A 25,610-nucleotide genomic window follows, 5' to 3' on the forward strand; every position below is an offset into this window, starting at 1 on the left:
ACAATTAATTTCTGTTTGTAACATTATTTTGTAGAACTCACTACAGACTTCACAAACAGCTGCTTTATTGTAATAGTGTCACAGAAATGCATGTGTCAAAACCAAGCATCCACTGTAAACTAAACTGTGAAATTCCCTTTAGTTTGAAGTTTTATTTATTCAGCAAAAATATTGTTTAATCCTTAATTTAATTAAGACAACATTTAAATGCTTTAACGATAACTTGGGTCTCCAGGTATGTTTCAGTGTTATTTAATTTTCTAAGTTATGTAAGAAATATTCGTCTTTTTAGTTGGGGAGATATTATTGGGGTCACTGAGAATCTTTGATGCATTGTTAAATATATTACTATAGTACCTGCCGGCTACAGCACAACTGAAAAATACATACATAATAGGCTGGAATGACTTTACTCACCATATTTTGACCTGTTCATTAAATCTATTAAAAAACTATTTCCTAACATGCTTTTTTCTCCAGTGTTATATGTTTGGGGGTCTGATCTTTCCATCTGCCTTCAAAAACATTTTTAATCAACATGCCTTCCTAAAGTATAAGCTGATTTATAACAGGGTCACACCCCCCCCTGTTGGTTCAGGAGCATCATGTCATTAAGCCAGAGCAGCTTGTTTTGACTGGAGTTCACCACCGGGGGGACTGGAGCTCCACGAGGAGGCTGGTGAGGGGGTTCGCTCTGGGTGTGGACTCAGGATGCTGATGAACTGTAATCCAAGCTGTGACAACAATGTGAGGGGTTTTTACGTTTACGGGTAAATAAATGTAGGTGAATCAACAAAATGCGCAGACATACATTTAAACATGGGATCTGTAAGTAGTGAAACCAAATCTAAAGGTTTTTATTTCTACACACACACACACACACACACACACACACACACACACACACACACACACACACAGGCGCCTGCGATCCAATCTCTTGTGGGGAGCAGAGCTTTAATTACAAGGAGGATTGTTTTTAGTCCCATTGTCTCAGTCTTGACATTAAGTCCCTGAAGCAGACTCATCCTCTAATCTAATCCTAATCTTGTTTCCTTCTACACATTTGCTTTCTAAACCGCTCCCTGCCCGCTTGGACCACCTGTCTGCAAAGCAAAAGCATTTTCTGTCTTTCTCCTTCGCCCCCTCCTTGACTCCTTTGCACATTCACATTATTCTGACAATGTAATTTGTGTTTTATGACCCAAGAAAGAGAGATGAACTGCGCCTACAGTAAAGTAAGGACATTTCTGTACACATCCAAATACAGGTTTTGAATTTAGACGAATTACAACTACAATTTTAGTGAAATGATTTGTATGCAGCAGCTCACTTACTCACACACACACACACACACACACACACACACACGCACGCACGCACGCACACACACACACACACACACACACACACACACACACACACACACTGATACGTCCAAACTGCAGTGCTGCATATGGGAAAGGGGAGGATGCGGGAAGGAGACTCATCAATCACCCCGTCTCTTCTTTATTTGCAATTATTTCTTCCTATCTCATCTCATATGCATCATTCTCTAATATGTACTTCCTATTTCTCTGTCTTTCACCACTCTATAATACGTCACTTTTCCTTTTTATGCTTTTCAAGTGCAACGCTACCACCATTTTTTTCTCTAATCACTTGCTTTCATTTTGCATTTTTTGTTTCTCATTCTTATCCTGTGATTTTATTTCTAAGACTTATTGGATGAACAATAACTGGGAGCAGAAAGGGGTGCAAGGGAAGATGACATTGATGTAGAGGGGGAGGAAGAAGAGGAGGAGGAAGCAATGACCCAGATAACGCAATGAAGGGAATAAAAATGAGCCTGTCGTCCTTGCAGACCTATTCACACCTTCCTTTCCGCCCTCAACACCTAATTTAATGCACTATTCTTTCATCTTGAATTAAACTGTAGTGGTCATAGAAACCCATAAGTAATAAATTTACTGTTTTCTAATTTGACACAAGTGTAAAGATTTCAACATTTCTCCTTGTGACATGGGTTCATGTTGGTTCATATAGGCATATTGGTCATCTTTTTCGTTGTTGTTGTTGTCACCATCATCCTGCCATCACACCTCCCTCTATCTTTCACCTCTCGCACGTCTCATTTCCCAAGAGAGATGGGAGAGCATGACTGATGTGACATCAGGTCTCCTTCTGCAGCTAAAACAAAAAAGGAACATAATGATCTATTACTTCTATATACTGCAGTTATGAAGGTTGTTTACTATACGTTTTATATTTTTGTGTGTTTTAACTTATAGTATGCCCTCTGTATAGGTAGTATCTTACCAATTTAATCAACCGGATAGCCCGCATACACGTTTGACTGAAGGTTGCTTTGGCGCATGCGCGTAACACTGGTAAGAAAGTTTAATCAAGTCGCGTAAGACAAGACAAAAATAGTCTTTATGTAGCAAAATAAAAGCAATCATTAATACTATTTAAAACGCAAAATTGTTTGTTAACTACATTGCTGTATAATATTACAAAATACAACACATATAATATGGAGTTAGACAAAATTAATATTGATATGAGTTCTAAAATAACGTTCTTTGTATTATATGGTTTTAACTAATTCAACACTGTATGGATGTACATCTTTATTTTGAAAGTGTATACCGGATGTGCTCCGCGATTCTGTTGAATTTGACAACAGCGGCAGCAACTAAGCAACGACCGGAGGACAACCGCGGGAGCTCGGCGTACGGAGGAGTTTCATTCTGGAATAATGTCGTTTCCCCCAGCGCTTCGTTCCTCCAGGTGACCGAGGTCTCAGCAGCAGCAGCCGGGATGGCGCTGGTCACCGTGCAGCGGTCGCCGACCCCGAGCACCACCTCCAGCCCCTGCGTGTCTGTAAGTACGGGCGAAGTGCTTTGACATTTCGGCTCAGACGAACGTTAGCCCCGCTCCTCGCCGCTCCGGGTGCGCGTGCACGGACGGCTAGCCTGTCTGCTAGCATCACATCACAGGCATCTGCTCTAAACGCGACCCAGCGCAGTTGCACAGGTCTCGCCTCAGAGTTAGGGGTCTTTATGCAAAATTACGCTGAGCAACACATGAAGGTGACACAGTTTCCTAAACGAACTTTACTTTCGTTCGACGGTGTTAGCAGTTAGTGGGGCTCACTGCGGCTAACACACTTCCTCCACGGACAAACTTGCCTTTAGCTGTCATAAAATTGACACGTCCTCTTTGTGCCGGTGTCCAAACCATCAGGCGTGTCAACACTAAAGCTGCTCCAAGTTCAAGTTGCCTTCAGCTTAGGGAGTGACAGTAGGTGGACAGGAGCTGCTTGGAAAGCAGGTTAGTGTGGCAGGCCTGTCAGAGCCCACTGTCAGCACTGGGACACTCCTCTTATCCTTCGTGACACTTCGAGGCTTCCCACGTCTGGTTTCAGGCTCCTGACACATACCCAGGCAGTGGTGGTGGTGGTGTGGCTGTCAGAGATAAGGCTTGTTCTGTGATAACGATGCTTGCACCCATGACTAGGTCAAGTGTCTGTGATGTGTTTCCAGTGTATAAAACTGCCCTTTTAAAACCCACTGGATGTTGAAATATGTGGCAGAAGATCCATATCGCTGGTCAGCACAGCATGAGGCGCAGCTCGGTCGCCTGCTGATCAGTGTGTCCTCAGTGATGTCTGATGGAGAATCACATGCAGGATATGGGGAATGGATTAGGACATTTATCAGTAAAGCAGCCGCATTATGGCTGTGTGCAGTGGATGTAAATCTATGCTGGCAGTAGTTGAAAAGCTTCATTGAACACCAATTATTCACATCACCTGCTGCCAAAGCATTGTTTATGGCTAAGAGTACAGCAAAACCCAGCAAAGCGGGTTTGTGGCAGTACAGTAAGAGTAACTGAGGCTAAGATTACCAGCTGCTTGTCATAAGACTCATTCCTGATGAAACAGCTACAGTATGTGAGCATCTTGATATCTGATACCAGGAAGCAGAGCTAAGAAACCATTGAATAGGACATAATGGATCACTGTATGGAGTGACAGGCATGAATGAGATCAACGGCCATGAGAGGCACAGCTGGAACCACATCGCCACCTCAGCATACTGTATCTGTAAATCCCAGTATGCTGTCGACTAAAGTGTTTTATCAGTACTTTGGCAAATTAAACACGAGTTCCACATTGTTGACCAAGCGTTTATAGAAGTAAAATTATTTGCCTTGAGCCCAGTGGAGGATAGACCGTGCTGTGTTGGTGTATAATAATCTGCCTAGCAGCACAGAAGCTCCCTGCTTCTCATTGGTTATAAGACCACTCCCTACACATCCATATAGTGGGATGGTAACCATGGAGATCAGCCTGTACTTCCTGTCCTAACATGGCCAGTTACACAATATAATAGTAAATTATTTTAAATCACGCATTGTACAGTATAATTTGTACACATACCAGCTATTGTACATGTATGTATGTGTACAGTATGAATGCTTTGCCGATGTTTAATTGCACAATCCTATCACAATGTTCTTGCAAATCTGCTGAGCAAAGCTTGTGTGTATGTCTGCATAAAGCATTTGAGTCCATGCACAGACTCCTATATTGCTTTGGTCACATTCCCCCGGGGGTTGGGGCTACCTGATGAGTAGAAAGCATCATTCAGACAGATGCCTCCACATAGACCAGAAGAGCCAGCCAGTTCATCCTTCTTCAAGCTATTACATCGCCTAACTCACTGCATCCAGTTGTCTAATCTGATTCCTTATCCTTACTTTTGATCAGTGCCCCCATATCTATGCTGTACATATTTTGTACACGTCTGTTATTTCGTGTGCATGCAAAAAATTTAGCTAGTGTAGTAGCTAAGATTGAAAGATTGATGCCAAAGAGAAAGTTCCCTCAGTTTTATGAGGGATTAAACAGGCTGGGATTAAAGTGTGTATATGTGTGCATGCGCAAAGGCTAGCGGTGGTGGGGGAGGACGATTGCATTTTAGAAAGTCATGAAGAGACAGGAGGGGAGGGAGTCTTGTCCCTGATCACTGCTCTGTGCCTCAATTAAGATATACAGTAACAGTGGTCCTGATTCTAGTCATGAATCAAAGGGTTGCTGCAGCTGCCCTAACCAGCAGCCAGTTTATCTCTTTTATTTTTCCGGGTTAATTGAGTTTGACACAATGTGTGATGTAAATAGCCACCCAAGTCTCTTTGGTCCAAGTTTTAGTGATCTTTCTGGAATGCTTGCGGCTGGTAGAGCACTGATGTGAATTAATAAAAAATGAATATTAATTTAACAATTTTAAACATTTATCTAATCCCTTATGTGTTTTTCTAGGAGTCGGGCAGTGGTGAGGATGACCGTCGCTCTCAGCCGAGGAGGTGAGACCACACCGTGCTTTATTTAATCTTCACTATTCAGTTTTTTCCACATGCCTTCATTCATGTCTCTGTAATAACTGCGAGTTAAGACGCAGGCCACATGGGGGAGTCTGTGCATCAAATGTTTATCACATACTGTACTAGGCCAGATTTGCTGCTCATTGTTGTAGAACTAATGTAATTGTTATGTTAATTTATCCTGTGCTGCCCTGCACTTCATGTGATTTGAAGGACAACTCATTCAAAACTGTTGAATCAGGTTCGTTAAATATGTTGGATGGGCGGCTTTAGGAAAAAAGACAGTAGCTTTGAAGTCACACCTTTATTTTATTTAGCCCTATGATGCATGATCTTGCCTGCTGGTTGTGGTGAAGCGAATGTTTTCCTATTGACGTGTGTATAGTAATTGTATCTGCATAAAAGACATGGGTGTCACCACCGTAATTGTTCTTTTGTTTAGATGGCACAGTTTGCTGTGTGTGATTGTGCTGCTAGGGCACGGTCCTCCTCAGACTTTGAATTATTTTCACAGACTTTACTGAAAACAAGCTGAACACACAGGCTTTAAGCTTGTTTGATTTGACTAACTTAGTTACTTTAACCATTTACTAATGGGCACAGGGAAGCTCACACACAGCCTTTTAGCATTAGATTTTATCCTTATATTATAGTCTGTTGACAGAGACACTAGCACACAGTCATTATACAGGGATTGGAACATCAAAGCCAGTGCAGATAATGACACATGTGAACAAAGTCCTGACTCTAAAAGTGCGGCCTACCAGTGTGTGCCTGTGCTGACACTGATTGAACCTCTCTTCTGTGTCACTTATTTTTCTTCAGTGTTGCCCTTTGGCTGTAGCCCAAGACCCATATTGGATTACATTCATGTGTGTCTTGGACAACCTTGAGCTACATGAACCCAGGACCTTTCCTGGCCAAAGCAAAAATATCAGAAAACGCTGCTCAGCCTCCCACTGGTCTGCACTTGTGAAAGTCAGAAGTCTGTAGTCCTTAGCTCATTCACACAGCTGGATAATGCGCACAAACTGTCAGTCTAGAGTAGTGTTCATCCTGCACACATGCAGCGACTAACAAAACCAAAACATTACAGTTCTCAGCAGCATACTGAACCCATTGATGGATATTTGCATGTTGTGTTTCTGGTGACTAGTAGCATTGGAGAAGTGGCAGGTGTGCTAAATCTGGGTATTTGTATACCGGGAAACATAGGTGTTTTATAACCTCTGTCGCTAAATTAGGGTAAATTAGATCCAACTTCATCTGCATTACACATGTACAAGTACACTGAGCAACAAAATGCAGTTGAGCATCTAACCCGAAGTGCAATAAGCAGTAAGTGCAGAAAATACAATGTAGACAGTAATTACAAGATAATTACAGTATATACTGTGGACCTAACATTTAATGGACTGCCCCCCAGTCACTATATACCAAACCAACTTTATATTGAAAACCTACACTGATCTTATGATAATGTGCACTTGTTTGGTGCCTGTAGTTCATATATCCAGAGTTGTGGAGCATTATGTCACACATGAAATCTTAAGATGTGGTGACATCACTCTTGCAAGCCTGCCTCATACCCCGATAGTCCCTAGAAGGACATGTGGTCCCAGTTATCTGTTAGGTAATACCACAAAGCAGCAGTTTGTGAAGTCAACCCCCCCCCCCCCCCCCCCCCCCCCCCCACACACACCACACACACACACTGCTTATTCCCCCTACAGTATGTCTAATATTATTACAGACCATTTTTACCATTTGGCTTAGTAACTGTACGTTGCTCTGCATTTACTTAGCCCAAATCAACACTAACACACTCTTACAGTCATGCTGGGTGCAGCCAAAGGCCTTGCTGAATGACCCCTAAAATGTATTACATAAGAGCTGAGGTCCAATTAACTGTGTGCTCCCCACCCTGCATATGGAGTCGAGTAGCCGCATGAGCCAGCACGCTGAATATTGGCCACTGAGGCCAAGTTGAGCTTCGGTTATAATGCAGCAAGGATATTTCTTGCTGTGTCGTAGCACTTCTCCAGAGTCTTTGTCTCAGTTTCTCTTCTTCTTCATCAACCATTCACACGGACACACACAAACAGCTGTCTCCCTCCCCCTTGTGAATGTCTGAAGGGCTATCAGGTGATTTGATGTAGCTGTCATCAAAGGATCACAAGATTGAAAAATGCTGTTCGTTGGCCAGAGTTGTTTTTAACTTATTTTATCCCGGGATCCAATGAGAAATAAACACAAATGTGGTTAACTGTAATTTTGCAAACATAATCATTGTGTATTTAATTATTGTTAAATTTTAGTTTAGCATAGAAAATAACAATAATGAGCTATAGCAGATCAGAAATGCATACAAGTGTGATAGTTTGTAAGCCCAAACCTTGTACCTGCTGTAGTCAAACCCAAGCTGTGGACAAGACAAGAAGAAATGTTGTTTACATGCTTTTCCTCTGCCTGTTTGTCTGTTATGTTCCTGCTGTACAGCATGTCCCTAATTGCATTGAGTGGGATTTATGTTATTGTGCGTGTATGAATAATAAAAGTGGGTCTTTCTTTATTATTTTTTTTATCGCCTGTAGATTCTAGCGTATGAGAAGCATTTATTTTACTACTACTACTAAACTACTCAGAATCATTTTTTTCACTGTTTAGTATCCGAGGTTATGGATTCATGCAACACCTCTAAACTGTGTGCACACTAGCAGAGCAGGTTCATCAGGTCAAGGCTTAATTTATTGAGTGAGTAAGAGGAAAGCAAGAGGAGCAAGGTGCAGCAGCGCTCAGCTGATGGCAAACTGTGTGAACCATTCATGTGGAGACATGCCTCTTTAACTTTATAGCTGTTCCTGTGTCATTTCCACTCGGCGCTGGGTACCACACCTGCCGTCTGTTTTCCTACACCTGCTGTTTAAACACTAATCGCTCCCTGTCCCAGATTAGTGACTTGCGGTTCTATACTAAAGATATACTAAAGAAACTGCACAATGCACAAACCTGGTGTTTGATGCACAAAATTTAGTTGGTGTACTAAAGGATGTGTACTTTTGTGTAGTTGTTGCCTACAGCTGATAACTTTTGGCAGTAATCAAGGTTTGGTTATTGTACACACACTTTTTCTGTGTCTTATCGAGATTTCTTTTCACAACTAAGTGCCTCTATCGGTGCTGAGAAGTCTGAGTGCTAGGTACACAATTAAACTTGAAGTGTTTTTGCTGTGTTGTATTTAACATTGTTTTTTTATTGGGTTTTAGTCCTAAAATATTTTATGTTGTTCTCTAGGGGTATTTTTAAGCCAAGCCATTTCCAAGTCCATCGTCGGATATGGTTGGCAGTTTATTACAGAAGATCATGTGTTTCATGGAGAGTAAATAATATTTAGTTTCCAGGTAAACAGCTGGCTTAATGGCTCCCTAGCAACAGCACATTTGACTGTGATGTTTCTGTTCATTCCTAGTGGTAGAGGACGAAATGTAGTCGTAGAATATTGTGCAACGTGTCTAGGGTTCAGCAAAACACCACAACAAGCTATCGTGTTTCCAGGCCACAAACAAATAAGTTCCCACTGAGTGCTGGTAAATTTGACGACGCTAAACAGAACCACATGACAACAGCAGTGGAGCGCCTGCGAGCTTGTGGGTTTCGCGGTTACACTTGTTGGCACAGCTCACTGGACAGTCCGCCTCGTGATGTAAGACTTGTCACAAGGAGGAAGATGAAGGAAAGTATAGTGTGACGACAGGAGCGCTGCTGGTATTCGCGTGTTCGTACGTCTGACGGGATCGTCGCATATGTGACGGGATCAGCTGAGTATGTGGAGCAAACACTGCTTTGAGGACTGGGTTTAGGTTCATCAATATAACCTATACCTGTAGCATATCATACATACTGTATATTTGTGTGTTAGAGATAAAAACATTTATTTTAATTCTTCTGTATAGGCAGCGGTAGAGAAGACGAAGTTTGCTTGAGAGCTGCTCCAGAAATATGTTTTACGAAATAAGAAGCCTTGATCAACTTGTTCTTCGAGTCACATTCTGTCACGTCACAGTGATTTCATGGCGAATATAACCGTGGAATGCAGACCATGCTGTGTGCGTTGGGCCAGTAATTATGCTGCGTACGTAAAAAAAGTTTGAAAAATGAATATGTTCATCTATTCAGAATGTACAGATTAGAATATGGCCTGAAAGCATTTGAACAGAGCTTAATATGTGTTGTATAACAGCACAGTCTCCTCGCCCCTATTGACAATTACTCTGCTTTGGAAAACAGTCAAACACAAAACAGACTTTCCATAAACATTCCCATAAACGTAGTTGCGCTGCGTGTAGGTGATTTTTCTCCATATGCTTCAGTTTAGAATTTAAATGGCTCGGTACAAGCTGGTGTGAATATCACGAGCGCGGCTGTAGTTTTACAATGTTTTTTTCAAATTGTTTTCCGCTTACATAGGTCCCTGCACGGCGGTACCTCTGGAGAACACGAAGGCTATAAAATAAGTCAAGACACAGCCAGCGCTTGATGTCTTCACTATATCCTCATGTCTCCCACAGACTTTAAGCCAGACTCCACTGATACACATTGATAACCTGCTGCAGCAGTTATGTCCCAATAACTCGAGGCTGTTTCTCATTTGCTCTTGCTCCTTATGTAACTGAACCACAAGGTTTGTGTGTTGGGAGAAAAGGGTGGGGATGAAACAAGCGAGGTCTCCAAACCAAAAGCTCATGTGTGTTTAATTGAGTGTTTTACTTGAGCTTAGTGGGCAAATCCCCCGTTGACCTTGTTGACGTTCTATCACTGTCGGACAGAAGTTTTTTTTGTTTTTTTTTTACAATATTATCAGTTATTAAAACATAACACTCCAACCATAACATGTGTAATCCGTCATGAATGTGTAACCAGGTGCCAGTCAGTACAAAGGTTTCTCCCAACCACAGGAGACGTCTTCTTATCAGGTTTGAGGGCCTAAACACGCCCTGTTGGTGGAAATCACCTGGTGGAGTAAATAGCCATCTGCGACCCGGTCTGGGCCGGACTGGGGCGCTGGTGGTGCTGGTGCCGTGGGAGGCGGACTTCCTGCACGTCCCCATTGGCTCCTCGCGCTTCCCAGAAACACGTGTCTCCAGCTCCTCCCTCCTTTAACCGCTCCGGCGAGTTTGACCCAAGTCATACGTCTCGTCTCCTCGCGGGGTGAGGGTGCCTCCATTATGGACTGAGGAAGTTGACATAGCGGTACGGTACCGGTTCTTTCGCTCGTATGGGACACCCAGGGGAGCCAGGCGCTGCTGAACGGGGCAGGAACACGGCGTGCTAGGCTGAGTTCCCCGCGACACTGATTGCAGCAGAATCACATTTGGAAACGCCTGTCTTCGCGGAACATTTCCTCACTTTTGACTCTACTATGAGCTTCAAAGCCCGGGGACGGCCGCTGCTTTCCGCGATGCTGGAGCACGTGCGTGGCGCACAGGAGTAAAAGTTCCCACTCTCATCCGACGCCCCCCCTCCCGTCCACCGGCATGACCCTCGGCGCCGTGTCCGCCTCCGACAGCTCCACAGCGGTCAGCTTCTGCTCCTGCTGCGGGGCCAAGATGGTGCCCTACTTCAGCGGCGACGCGATGGTGTCCAAAAATCAGATCAACCAGCTGTAAGTTCAACAAAGAGCGAAGAATCTGTCTGGGAAGAGGTTTGGGTTCAAGCTATAGTATATAGCTATATATCCAGCTGGAGTGTGGAGTATTAGTACTACATTTAAATCACACCCAAAAGTTATTGTACATATTTGGACATAGTAGTAATAGTAGACACTGAGTAACATTTGTAACTTGCATCATGAGAGCTGAATGGTTTTCCTGTTGACTCAGCAGTGTCTTACTCACGTCAGTGCTACGCTTTGACCGTAATAAGACATTATGGCTCCACAGGTAGAATGAATCATCCTACCTGTTTCGCCGTCTGGATGCTTCACAGAAAAGCCCCTGTTTCTGGCTTACTGAGACAGACAGACATCAACTGATCCGCTCTTGTCTGTCTCCTTACCAGGGACAATGCTTACAGACATCAGGTCTGTTTTGATGTTGATAGTTGTTATTGCAGCGTTATTGAGCCTTCTAAAAAGTGAAATTCTGAAATACCATTTAGGCAAATAACCCGAGTTAATTTGAGAATAAAAGAGGCAGTATATATGTTTGTGTATGAAGTATTCCACGTCCCTTACCAATATTTCTTGGAGACAGAATGATTAATGTGTTTACTCTGATCTCGGATAAGACCTCTAAAATGGGAGTTAATGTTTATTTTAGATTGTAAGGTGCAAAAAGTTTTAATTAAGTTGTGCATGTTGTGAAGACGGACAACACGCTTCCTGCTTTTCCATACTTTCTGTATGTGGGTCATGCTCATAAGCTTGGCAGCTGGGGAAATGTCTGCATGATACGTTACTGCAAGTGTGATAATAATAATAATTTTGCACAAAATTAGTGTATCCCAATCAGTCAAGTGTGTTAGTAGAGTTAATGAAGACTAGTTTACTCAACAAAGTAGAGAAGAAGTATCTTCTGTAAGTGAGGCAGCTCCAGGGACGTTTATGGGAAGCTCTGGGAGCATGACAACACAGTGGATACTGGCAGACACGTGTGTCAAGTAAACAGCATCAGCTGTGGGAATTTTCTGACCTCTGGGCTTCGTTAGCCACATTGTGACGCTTGTTGACAGATTAGCTATCTCCACGCTCTTGTATTGCTAAGGATGAGCAGGAGCCCTCGTCAGTGGTTTATTGTGTGTTGTACCTAATGTTATGTACATACGTTTTCCTGTGTTTAAGGTGTAAATACCCGTGTTCGCTGGAATGTCAGCATCGCTCTAATTACCAGCCTTGAGGCTGTCGGCGGAGTTGAATTACCCGTGGTCAACTGGCATCTAAAACACTATTGTTGTACCACTTATTTCGGGAATAGCGTTCAGCCCATCTCTTCCGCTTCACCTGTGCTGTTTAAAGCAAGGAGGATTAACACGTGATAACAATGAGTCGGCGTTTGTTTTTCACTCTTGATGCTGGTGTGCTTGAGTTTCTGCACATGATTAATTGAAACGCAAATAACCTAATATTTGATTATAGTGGCTTGTGATAAGATCAGTAGATGGTGAATGTCCATATTTAGTTTGACCTGGTGTCTGTTTCTCTTTATCAGTCAGTTCTGTCAGTTTTGTGTCTCCAGCTTATGTTTTTGATTTGTGATGATCTTTGGTTTTATTTGTTCATACAAATTTGGCTCCAATGGCCCATTGGACCTGGAGAAGACACGCAACAAACTTTAATGAGGACAGCCAGTATGACGTCTATGAACTTGACTTTCTGTTTCTCATGCATCTGTCATCCACCTGTGAACACATACACGCTCATAAACACACATGCACCAGCGAACTCCCTGTCTTTCCCATGGGCTGTAGCTGCTCGAGTGTGATCTCTTTAGGCCTTAGCAGAGCCCAACATGCATAGAGCCAAGCCCTATATTTATCCCACTCTACTCCTGTGAGTGACTAATATGGGCAAAGGCAAGGGGGGGTGAGGTTAACCAATTATCTGCCCACTGTGTGGAGGGGTCCTTACATAGTGATGGCTGTGTCTGTGACCGTTGCCCTAACAAGTACCTACAGCTTCAGTTGAGCCCAAGGCCTGATGTGGCTAAATGCCAAAGGATGACCCATCCCATTCTCTGCTGGACCTTGTGTCTCTATCCATCGTCCTTCAGAGCCTACTACCCGTTTGTGTCCTTTTCTAGAGCCAGAATTAATTGAACTCATTGCCTTTCTTCTGTTTCCCCACTAGCATTGTCTTTCTTTACATATATTTTTGCTGTTTCCTGTTGTCTGGCAGGTCTGTAGGCTCTGTGTGCGCACACAGTCCATCTGGGCACATAATGGCTTCTGGTGGACTCCAATTCTATTGCATTGCACTTTTAAAATTTGAAATGAGCTCAGTCTGCCAAGAAGCATTAATATTATACTAATGTCTCTTTGGTACACAGATTTATTGGGGTTGGCTTTCAGCCTTACTGTGTGTTAATTCATGTAAATTTTCATTATTGCTTAATCTGGGGAATATTTTATTAAACTATGATTATCTTGGAGCCCATCAGCCAAAGCTAATCAGTTAGAAGCTGTCAGTGTAGAACATATTTGACCTTGATATTAAGCAATAAAGGAGGCACTGACACATTCTGTCAGTTATTGATTAGCTCTGCAGTGATGAATCACAGCGTTACTGTATGACTACAGCCAGTTCTTCTAAATTCAAGTAGTCTTCACTGTTGACTTCCCACAGTGAGAGCTAAAGTATTTACAGTAAGTTTATAGTGGTTTACTTCAGTCTATCAATAGCTAAAACTTTTAAAGGGCTGCTGTATTTTTAGAAACTGTATTCGAGAGCCGGTCACAGCTCTGACCTCTTTAACCGTCGGGTTTGGATTCCACTTTCTCAGTGTGTCGCGGAGGTGCATGCTTGTATGTGCACAATGATCATGTGTGATTCTCAGTAAGTGCACGAGTGTTCTATTACAGATGACATTGTACAGTAGCGCTGCTATACATGGTCATTGCCAAGTACAGTCCACGCGTCTGTGTGTGTCAGCACAACAGGACATGATGCAGCAGGAATTGAAGAGAGACAGACAGAAATGAAAAGTATGACGAGAGCTGAAGTTGTGAGAAATGCAGAAAAGAGGAAGTGACACGGGGTGAGTGAGGGGAAACAGCTGGGGCAGGGGTGGGTGGGTCATGAGAAATGGGATCAGCACATGGCTGCAGTTTGGTTTTGCCCCCCCCCCCCCCCCCCCCCCCCCATCCTTCTCCCCCGGGTCTCCTCTACATCTATGGTCGACCCAGAACTCACGCGAAGGACAGGCAGATAGCTGGAGGGATGGACAGATGAAGTTACTGACAAAAGTGGGATGGCAGGAAAGCTGAATGACGGACAGCTCCCGGCTTTTTTTACACTCCTTCTGAAACTGAAGCGCTCTAGAAGTTGGGTTCACTGGGTGCAGATTTTGTCTGCTGTCCTGGGTGGGATCGTTGATCCAACACAATGCTTTTACCATCTAAATAAGTCAGCTAACTGTTTGCGTGATATGCAAATGATCTGACGTTACTACCACCCTTTTTATGGATTCTGTGTGTACGTGTGCCGTCATCAGTTCCCTTTTTTTAGTTTCTATCCCTGGAGGCTACGATACTGCTTCTGTTCCAGCAGAACAGGTTGTCCAACTTACTGGATCAGTGTTCCCTGCTTTGTATCTGCAATATTTGTTATCGTGCAAGCTGCAATAAGCTTAAACTTTGACTGACATTTTCTTTACCACATTTAACCTTTTAGAAAATCATATTAATATTAACCACAGGAAGTGATTATTTACCACAGAACATGGCTAATGTTCTGTGTTGAATGGGAAAAAGAACTACGGGCAGTTCAGGTCGAGCCAGCAGATAAATAACGTACAAGGCTCACGCTCCAAGAACGTTCCAAATTAGTTTTTCCAATTGATATTCATTGACCTTTTCCTGGGGAGGTGAACTTTAGACCTTGTCTTGGTCTTTGTTTTGGCAAAACTGCAGAGCCAGTGTTCCACATCTTGTTGCTAGGTTCCCGTTTTGTCTGCAGATTATCATATACAACGTTTTTTTTTTTTTTTTTTTTTTTTTTATACAAAACATTTTAAATCAGTCATAAGCTGGTACAGATGGAGGCCTGGCATTCTTTTGAATAGTATCTTGTGGGGCTTAGGTTCGTGTGCAGCTATAGAAATCTAAACAAAAAACCCTGTATTTCACACGTGCAAGCGTGGCAGAGGTAGTCGCACTCGTTGTCTGGTGTCGAGTTGAAACACGGGCCTCAGTTTATTGTGTGCCCTCCTCCTCAACGACCTCAGCCACATTTAATGAGATTAAGTGTTCTGGAGAAGAACAGACCCCGTTTAATACGACCTGCGCTTGTGTGTCAGCTCCTATCTGGGCTCCAACGCTGCGGAGGAGGGGACCCGCTCCGTCCTCCCTCTCGGACCCCTGGTCTCCTCCCAGTCCCCCGTCCCTCTGTACTGGCAGCTGTTGGTGTGAGCGAGTCTGTGCGTAATCCGCCTGTGTGGAGGAGCGGAGAACATTGTGTTCTTAAACTTGTTTTGCTTGAATCGGGTCTGTCAGCTCTGATTTGGGGAGGCTGCAGACCAGAGAGCGGCTGAATGCAGCATTGTCACGGTGACATAAGCCCATGACAACACCCGTCTGTTCTTGTTCCCATCTTGGGCCCATTATGGAAGGTTGGGGTCAGAGTGAGCAATGAGACAATTTACACATTCAACTACAAATGTATTAATACATAAGTTACTAAATAGTGTGTGTAGTTTTATTCATGTTGTGTTTTTCTTGTCTTCCAGTATAAGTGAGAGCTTTCTCACTGTGAAAGGTGCAGCCCTGTTCCTTCCTAGGGGTAATAGCCCCACACCCAACTCCGCACCTTGCATCAGCCAACGCAGGAACAAGCACACAGGTGAAGACTTGTACAAACTGTTCACACACAAACAGCTGCAGCGTCTCCCACCCCGTTCAACTCTCTGCCCCAGAAATGAACTCCACGAAGGAGCTTGAGATTAAATATCAGAGATTGTTTTCCAACGGACATTCCTCCACAGCATCATGGATAACAGCTGGAACTGTTTCACAACAAGGCACATCAGGCAGTATGATGCATGCAATGTGGTATCCAGCTTGTTGGTTAGATGTTTAAAAAATGCTGCTGAAGCTTAAAATATCCTGGTATTTTTATAATGAAAATGAACTCAGGAACCTTTGCATGGCTTTGTGATGGGCTAATGACTCCAAAATTGGGATGTTTATCAAATGAAGGAGTGGGAATGTCCTGGAAACGTGCCACAGAGGAAATGATACACTTTGGGTCTTATGTCAACTTATGAATGAAAATAAACTGAAACTAATGGAAGCTCATGTGTTTATGTGTGTGTCCAGGTGACCTCCAGAAGCATCTTCAGACCATGTTCACTGTGCTGCGGCCGGAGGACACCATCCGACTGGTCAGTAACACACACACACACACACACACACACGGCACACACACACACTCGGCACACAATCATTTAGCGTTCTGCCCAGTAAACACTTTTCAACTCAACAACTTCAGTTTGTAGCTTCAGCTATTCCTCAAACCGAAGCTCAGATAACCCTGACATGACACGTGAGGGGTTATTTCCTCCAGAGCTAAAGGAGATACTATAGCATTCAGCTGCCGCCTGCACAATCTGCTTCATTCTCTTCGTTTTTCCCTGCAGGCCGTGCGTCTGGAGAGCGCCTACCCTCAGGTAACCCGTTACATGGTGGTGGTCTCCACCAATGGGCGACAAGACACAGAGGAAAGCATCGTCCTCGGCATGGACTTCTCTGATAGGTCGGTGCCACAGCCAAGTTATGCTATGATTCCTTGTCAAATGTAAATTCCTCCACCACAGAAAGTGTACAAGCCTCTGCTGTTTTCCTTTTGAACGTTTTCATCCTCCATTCGTATTTGGCTTAACTAGTGTGTCCTGTTCTGCTGCACTGTTTAGCAGCTGCTGTACCGTGGGCCTGGTTCTACCTCTTTGGAGTGACACTTTGATCCACTTGGATGGAGACGGGTAAGCTGTCACACCTACAGCAAGTGCTTCCTCTTGCAAACTGACTGCTCTGATCATTTGTTCACATGTTGTTTACATTATTTTCTTCTTTTGTTTGTCTCTCCAGCGGTTTTAGTGTGTCGACGGTGAACAGGGTTCATGTGTTCAAGCCGGTTTCTGTCCAGGCCATGTGGTGAGCAGTGTCTATTTCTCTACACACATCTGCTGGATGTTGCTTTTTTTAAAGTCGCAGGCTTGAAAAGACTTCATACACTCCGACTTTGACCTGTAGCTTTTTATCTCCGTCGGCATTTCTTATCTAGTCTCTGCTTTTCCTTCTACTCGTGTTATCTTTCTGCTTCCAGCCTCTTCTTTATCTTGTGTGTCTCACGTGACTTGCTGCCCCTTCATTTCTGTAGCAGTTGTTTTCATTTCCTCTGTTTGTTGTCCCTTTGGTACTACTTCTGACCTGCATTTTCTGATACCTGCAGTCCTATTTCTGTTATGTCTTGTCATTTGCTGCATCTCCTCTTCTCACTTCTTTTATTCCCCCACTTTTGTTACAATTTATTCAACCAACTTCTACTTATTCATTCTTCATTTTGAATCTTCATGAATCTTTCATTATGTTTTTATCACCATCACAATCTCTTAGAGGTCCATGCTCTCACCTTCATTATTCCTTATTCCTGTATCCTCACTTTTCTTCAGCCATATCAACACGCATTCACATTGAGGTTAAATTTCACCCTGTATTGTTTACCTCTGCGTCTCGTGTCATTTTTCTCTTGAGACAACCTCTCAAACGAGAACTGTTTTTTTCACCATGCGCCTCAGGTCAGCCCTCCAGTCGCTCCACAAAGCATGCGAGGTGGCTCGTTGCCATAACTACTACCCAGGCAGCTTGTTCCTGACGTGGGTCAGCTACTACCAGAGCAGGATCTCATCCAACCAATTCTGTATCAATGAGTGGAACACCATGCAGGACATCGAGTCGCATCGTGCCAACTCACCCATTCTCTTCACAGACCTGTGAGTAAAGGTTCCCCATACACTTGTACTCATAACAGCACAACAGACTCACACAAACGAATATGCCAGCAAAGGTAATACATGTAATGTATTACCTTTGCATACATGTAATACATACAGGCTACAGAAACAAAACCCAAATGCATCCTTGTCTTTCACACAGACCCAGCTTCATAGTATGTAGTAAAGAGTTGTCACAAGGGTGCTGGGAATGACGCAGGCTGGTGGATTTATGTTTTTACTTATACCAGGGAAATTCCCCTCTCTCCTGCTTAGTCACAATGTCCTAGTGTACACACACATGCACACACAAGATCTCTGGGAGTTAAAATTAGCTCCGTCATCACGTCTTGATTTACGTTTGGAAAAACAGGATCCAGATAGACAAATAGGTAGACAGCACATGGACAGACAGAAGCAGGTGGACGGCAGAGAGAAGGGGGCCGGGGATGGATAGAGGGTGATTAAAGATGAGATTTTGCAGCTGCGCGCAGGCACCTGATGCTTTAGTGAACGCAGAATGAGTTCCTGCACGTTCAATTTTAAACTCGTCAATCGAGAAACACCCAAGTTTACTGTCAGCCTGGTTGAGGATAGGACTTCACTGTCTTTCACACGCCTTTGGCCTTGAGTGCACGTATCAAGTTTAACACCTGCTTTTTATCATATCTAATAAATACATGGATACGCACACATTCAGCCATAAAACCCCTGCTCCTGCACAGGGTGACTGGCGAGGCTGCGTGACCAGCTATTGTTTGTTGACATGGCAGCACGTGTCCCTGTGTTACTGATTGACAGTTTGACGTAGCAGGAAGTAATTCACTATAGAAATTGTTAGATTTAAAGGGATTACTGTAAGTTACTCAATTCAAGGAAGTAAAGGAATATTTACTCTTTAGTTAATCATTGGCACTTTTCTTTGTGTCGTCATACGTTTGGAACACGTGTAGATTTGTTGTGTCTCACATAACCTGACCTCCAGCCTGTCTGCAGGCTTTTGTTGTGTGGTTCAAGTGCTATTCTATGCCGGGAAATGACCTGTATTTTTTTTTTTCTGAAAACCCTCCGGACTTATTCTTGTGGGTCCAGTAAGACATTCAGCGTTAAGATAAACAAGCCAAGTGTTCCCAGTGTTCCAACACAAATAGATGTTGCAGTTACACACCTGCTGCACTCACACTGCTCCTCTTTGTGACTGCTAATTCGCACTGCTGTCTACTATTACAGCGCAGAATTGCTTTGAACAAAACAAAATTGAAAATTACACTATGTAAGTAGGAGAAAGTTGGAGACAAAGTGAGCTCTTCTCCCCTGAGAGATGATTAGGCCACTTGTTGGCCTCATCAGCATGACGCCCAAAGGCTAAATATGTCCCTGAGCAGAGTTGTTAGAGACAGATCCAGGCACAACAACACTCACGCTCAATGGGAGTTTGTTGTGTGTTACTGATGGACCACAATCTCAGATTCTGTGTTCCCACTCCAGCCTATGAGAATCAGACAAAGTGATAATTCTCTTGCGGCACAAGTAATCTAATTGAGACTAAAGACAAAACTATATCAGTGACCAGAAGGCGAGGACTTTTACGGGGTTGAAATAATTTTCAAAGTAGTTCTTTGTTACTAAAATAGTTTTGATGGGAGAAATAAAAGGTGTTATTTTTTAATAAAGCCTTCTGTTTCTATCTGCAGCCCCACAGAGCGGGAGCGCACAGAGAGGCTGATCAAAATGCGCCTCAGAGAGATTATGATGCAGAAGGACCTGGAGAACGTCACCTGCAAAGAGGTTCGGGGCTTGAATGGAGTGAAGCTTACAATGAAGATTGTTTTTCAAATGCATGTTTTAGCACCAGATTTCAGTATCAATTTTTAACATGTATGGATCCAGGTCACCTTTTTGCAGCAGGTTTAGCAAAAAATTCACAACAATTAGCACTGTCAAGTAACAACACTTCTTTGACTTGTTCGCAGATCCGAACAGAGCTGGAGATGCAGATGGTGTGCAACCTGAGAGAGTTTAAGGAATTCATAGACAACGAGATGATAATCATCCTGGGACAGATGGACAGGCCCACTGAAATCTTTGATCATGTTTTTCTGGTAAGAACCCAGGAACCTTTATTACACCAGTTACCCCCACCCTTGTTATGTTTTACTTAACATTCTGTAATGCCTCTAACTTTGTATTAACTCCATCTTGTTACACATAAACATTGAGTGGTGCTGTGTTGTCTCCAGGGCTCTGAGTGGAATGCATCCAACCTGGATGAGCTTCAGAACAGCGGGTAAGAGATCAGTCATTTCATTGGTGTCTGAAAAATGTCACCTTCTGAACAATTTGCATTAAGATATTACTGTCAGACAAGCAAAAAGCCTCTTCCTGTCTTGTGTATAGAGTGCGTTACATCCTGAATGTGACCAGGGAGATAGACAACTTCTTCCCAGGGATGTTTGAGTACCACAACATTAGAGTGTATGATGAAGAAGCCACCAACCTGCTGGAGTACTGGAATGACACCTACAAATTTATCACCAAAGCCAAGTAGGTTCAGACAAGCATATGCACAGTCGAGGCTGAATAGACCAAAATAGAATTTAATTAATGCAATTCATTTTCATAGTTTTTCTTTACAATATCATAAATGCTTCTTGTGTTCTGTGAAGCTGATTTCTCTCTCCTCATCTTAGGAAAGCTGGGGCTAAGTGTCTGGTCCACTGTAAGATGGGTGTGAGCCGGTCCGCCTCCACAGTCATCGCCTATGCCATGAAGGAGTACGGCTGGGACCTGGACACTGCCTTCGAGTACGTCAAAGAGAAACGAGCTGTCACCAAACCAAACCCTTCCTTTATGAAACAGCTGGAGGAGTATCAGGGAATTCTGCTGGCCAGGTGTGTTGTTATTCACATTTCACACGTTTGAAGTTTATAGTTTTATAATATTTTCATTGTGGTTAACTTTTTTTATATTTTTTTTTTATTCCCTAGTAAACAAAGGCACAATAAGCTGTGGCGCTCCCACTCGGACAGCGATCTGTCTGACCGCCCAGAGTCTGTGTGTAAACCTTCGTCCCACTCCTTTGGCCGCTCTGACTCTCACAACAATAACACCTCCCCCTCCTTACATCACTTCCTGGGCGTGGCCGTGCTGCAAGCACTCGGCGCTGAACCGGAAGACTCGGCCAAATCAAACACCACACACACCTCTGACTCACACTCACTCTGCAACGGTGTGTGTGAGTCACCGGTTCAGGAGGAGGTCAGATCAGATGGTGGAAACCCCTTCCTGCATCCCCTTCCCAGGGCTCGGGCAGCCACTGTAATTCCAGAGGAAAGACTGGACAATTCAGCAAGCGTGGCCATAACTGTTCCTGTCGCTGTGCCCCACCCGCCACCGCTGCTTCACCTTCTACCTCCTACCCCCAAACTGCAGCGTGCTCGCCAGGCTCCTCCCACAGACTTGTTGATTTCCCTGCCCATACACTATGTGGCCGAGCAAAACAGCTCAGAGGACATTTCTCCCCTCACTCTGGAATCCACCACTTCTGATATAGTAGATCAGTCATTATCAGATTTAACAAATGACAAAAGCAGCCCTTCCAGCCCTTCTACTGCCACCACTTTTCCTCTGAGTATTCCCCTCGCTCCAAGTGATGACAACAACAACCCCAGTGAGTTTCATATGGACAGCCGGGGCGAGGCCGATGGGTCGTCCAACCACAGCGCAGACAGCATCGACTTCTTCAGTGCCAGGGAAAAGTTTCTGGGCTTGACACAAGACGGTAGGAGCCTTTTGGAGCAGACGCAGCAGAGGTCACCGCTGTCGAACGAGGAAAATGAGGAAGCGAAATCAGATGAGGAGGAAGATCAAGGAAAGGAGAGTCAGGTCAGTAATTTACGTCTGGGGCCAAACTCAGCATCAAGCTAACTGCGATCCAAAGCAAGGTGACCCAGTGGTACCTGTTAAATACTAGAACCAGTATGATTGTGAGAATTAAAATGCAGCAGTTGAACTGAAGTAAAACAGACTCTGTGCTAAATCTGCATTAATCATAGTGACACCTGCTGGAAGATGAAACAGCAGTCAAGACTTTTCCTCATTATATCTTATCAGTGTAATAATGTAGTGCCGTGCTATAATAAAGGCAAGCCAAGATATTAATGCAATCTGTCTCTCCTCATCTTTCAGGTGTCTCTGCAGTTGGAAGACAGCTCTGACCAAACTCACTATATGCACCATGACAATGGAGTCTCCGTCCGCCATATTGTAACAGAGATCGAAGCCATATCCCACCCTGCCTCCTGCCTTCCTACTTCCTTGACTTCCTCCTCTTCGTCGCTACCCCCATCTCCCCACAGTCCTCACTTCGTCCACCTGGAACATCAAGAGGAGACAGAGGCGTCTGAAGTCACACACACTTCTCTGATTTCACCCTCACATGCACCGTCTCCCCCCACGCTGCCGTGCGACTGGCCAGCAGGCTCCGTGCGGCGGGTCACCAAGCAGCTGGAGCAGAAGCTGAGGCAGGAAATGGAGATAGCAGTTCCTCAGCGGTCCCCCCTGCATTCTCCCAGCGCCGAACACCCTCCTGCCAGACTTCCCCTGTGCTCCGTGAGCACCGAACAGCCTCCACTTCACTCCTTTCTGCACTCCACAGAACAAAGAGTCACTCAGGGAGAGATCGCGGCTGTTTCTGCTGAATCCAAAGACGAAGAGAAGCATACGGAGTCACGACGGGAGTATCAAAGACTCAACTCCTCAGGCACAGACAAACTCCCAGACCCTTCATGCTCCTCTGACTCAAATATCAGCCAAGTCTCTGATGCTACACCTAACATTACACACACACCCACATGTAGCCATACTCTGAAATCCTCACTGACTTCTAACAGCCAGCTATTGGAATCACCTCTAGATACCTCAGCCTGGTCAAGTCAAAGCAAGCAGTGTCAAACACCACCCCAAGCCAGGTCAAACCGAACGACTCTGGATGGGGTGACGGTTCAGGAGTCAGATACAGATAGCGAGCTGGAGCCCAGTGTACAGAGCAGGACATGGGGCTGCGGCTCCAACTGCGAGGCTCAGATCAGACTGGCTCGCGGCAGCCAGGAACTGGAGAGAATTCAGCAGACGCTGAGAGAGCTGCAGGCTTTCCTCCATGAGGGAGCCAGCTTGGAGGTGACAGACAGCGAAATACAAGGACCGGAGCAGCCTCGCGGGCTGAGAGACGTGATGGACACGCAGCCAGGACCTTGTAAAGGGGTGAGTTCTGAACAGACCTCTCCACGCCTGGAAGTAGGGCAGCAGCTCGAAAAGAGACAAGACCAAAAAAGTTTTCAGGAGCCGGCGGGGTGGCACAGAGCCATGGAGCTGGAGGCACGGATCCGCCAGGCGGGTCTCACCCCCCCTTCTCTCATGAAGAGGTCGGCCTCCTTAGCTAAACTGGACTGTCTGGAGCTGTCGGCCAACGACCTCAATGACTTAGACCTCAGGCCACACACTAGGACGATATCAACACACTCCCAGGACTCGTTTAGCTTCTCCCCAGCTTACCCAGACGAAACCTGGAAGAAGCAGAAGGTGTTGGCTAAAAATAAGCCCGTTTTGTCCCGCGGTGACTCATCCTCGCCACCGTCCCTCTGCCTCCCTTCCTCCTCCCTCCCTCACCATCACCCAGCGAAGGATGCAGGCGAGAGGGAGGAGCCAGACGGCAGCGGGAGCGGCGCGGCCACGCCAACGCGCCAGCAGGGGAGGGGGCAGTCATCGAGGCGCTCACGCAAGTCTGCTGAGAAAAAGCAGCGAGGAGTCACTGTGCTATACAACACCATGTAACCTCAGCGCAATGGAACGGACACGACTGGAGATGTGCATGATGTGTATGAATGTGTAGCAGATCAACTATAGACCCCGTGTAACCTGATGTATGTACAGTGTGTAAGACCTGAAGGTCTGAATGAACGTTTTTGTTTGCATGTAAACCACTGGATGTGTCGTTTCAACTGAACTTCAGGTAACGTGTAATGAAATATGAATGTCCATATTAAGACTGAACCAGTGCACTCTATGCACCTCATTACGTGTCTGTCCCCTTCTTTTCTATTTTAAAGAAGCATTTGTTTTGACTCTCGCTGCTTGTTCAAGTTTCTAAAACTACAAGACGAGCGGCTTCTCACAAACATGCACTTTACCGTTTGGATGTTTTTCTTTTGTTTTTCTATTTTCGTATCCTGGGAAGGATTGTTTTGCACTGATCTCGCTAGACTTGTCTGTGTGTGTGTTCGTGTGTGTGTGTGTGTGCATTTGTTTTCAAAGAGTGCAGACTTGTCTTTATTCAGATTTTTAATTGAACCAGGAAAAAGCTGATGTTTTTTATTCAGTGCTTTGGCATTAAATAAATATGGTGACTCTGTTGAGAGCGTGGCAGCTCCTTTATTTCACCCAAATTGAGATTGACTTGACTGCCCCCCACAGGTCAGGCAGAGAACTGCAGCTTTGAATGAGCTTTATAAGAAGGACAATATGTGAAATATGTTCATTTTTAAAGCGTTGTTATTTTAAAGGCAGACAACGCCTCTGGTCGAAGTGTTTTAACAGATGAAACGTTGAACCGTGCGGTTTTCGCTGCGTGTCATTTTTAACTAAAAGTCTTTCCCTGAACATGTTAGTCTGTCTCCTCAGGGTAATGATCTCCCCCAGTGTTCAGCACAGCTTATTTCAGGCTGACATTTTACCTACTGTTTCATGTGATTAATTAAAAATGAAGATGTGGGCTGCCGGGGGTCCCTGCTGAGCTGCAGGACTGTGGAATGGAAGCCTCCAGCTCGCACGCTTCACATTTTCTTTGTGGGAATATTAACACCCAAGGAGGGGAAAAAAAGCACTAAGATCCCTTGATGATTCTACCAGTTTTCTCCTCTGCTGCAGAAACAGCAGATGGGCGACAGAAGGCCGTTTTTATACGCCGCGTCCCAAAATGAACCGTCAGCTAGTTAAAACATCCACATCTGAGATTGGCATCTTCGCTCTCCGCATACTGATGCTCCACGCTCATTTGTCTCGCTGACAAACACACACCTTGTTTTATTTCTGCAGGTCGTCACAAATTCACGCCACACAGGCCCAGCGTTTCCCTCGTTCCTGTGTTATTCATAATGTCGGGCTGAGTCAGGGCTCGGGAGAAGGTGCGCACTGATGACTCAAATAGAAAATTCGTTTCATTTTTCCTATTTTTTCTGCCTCTCGCCCACCGCTGAAGCACAGCGAGCGGCACGGGTGCGCTGAGTGCTGTTTCTTAAGAGGGTGCACAGTCTGTGAGGCGTCCTTTTCCTCCCAACTCAAGCCTAAAATAACTACAGGCGAAACCCCCCTTGGAACTGACTGAGAATTCATGTGACTGGGAGGATGATGGAGGTGCGAGCTATAAACAGGCCGACGCTCTCTTGTGCCGACTGTCGGCATAAATTAATAGCTTCACTCCCCGTCCTCCGCTGGGCTAAATCAGAAGGCGGAGGTGGAGCG

The 25,610-nt window shown here is 44.6% G+C and overlaps 1 protein-coding gene and 1 long non-coding RNA gene across 5 annotated transcripts; one reads left to right on the forward strand and one right to left on the reverse strand.

Moving 5' to 3' along the window:
- Positions 1-41: 41 nt before the first annotated feature.
- LOC114867620 (uncharacterized) lies at positions 42-2,793 on the reverse strand. Its single transcript, XR_003787905.3, has 3 exons — positions 2,653-2,793; positions 2,320-2,387; positions 42-2,190 (listed from the first exon to the last, which is right to left on the reverse strand). It is a non-coding gene; the product is annotated as an uncharacterized LOC114867620 (long non-coding RNA).
- On the forward strand, positions 2,751-24,503 carry ssh2a (slingshot protein phosphatase 2a). Of its 4 annotated transcripts, none has more exons than XM_029170452.3 (15): positions 2,751-2,886; positions 5,330-5,373; positions 15,831-15,943; positions 16,420-16,484; positions 16,740-16,855; positions 17,013-17,081; positions 17,188-17,253; positions 17,898-18,092; positions 19,787-19,880; positions 20,066-20,194; positions 20,333-20,379; positions 20,490-20,636; positions 20,783-20,983; positions 21,080-21,977; positions 22,281-24,503. In XM_029170452.3, the coding sequence occupies exons 1-15, from the start codon at positions 2,824-2,826 to the stop codon at positions 23,922-23,924; spliced, it is 3,891 nt and encodes a 1,296-aa protein (XP_029026285.1). In that variant the 5' UTR covers positions 2,751-2,823; the 3' UTR covers positions 23,925-24,503. The 4 variants fall into 4 exon arrangements, with proteins under 4 accessions (XP_029026285.1, XP_029026286.1, XP_029026283.1 ...); XM_029170453.3 differs by having other exon boundaries at positions 17,016-17,081; XM_029170450.3 differs by lacking the exon at positions 2,751-2,886 and adding an exon at positions 9,859-11,053.
- The last annotated feature ends 1,107 nt before the right edge of the window (positions 24,504-25,610 follow it).

The sequence above is a fragment of the Betta splendens genome, chromosome 13 (assembly GCF_900634795.4).
Source record: "Betta splendens chromosome 13, fBetSpl5.4, whole genome shotgun sequence".
Classification (NCBI taxonomy): domain Eukaryota; kingdom Metazoa; phylum Chordata; class Actinopteri; order Anabantiformes; family Osphronemidae; genus Betta; species Betta splendens.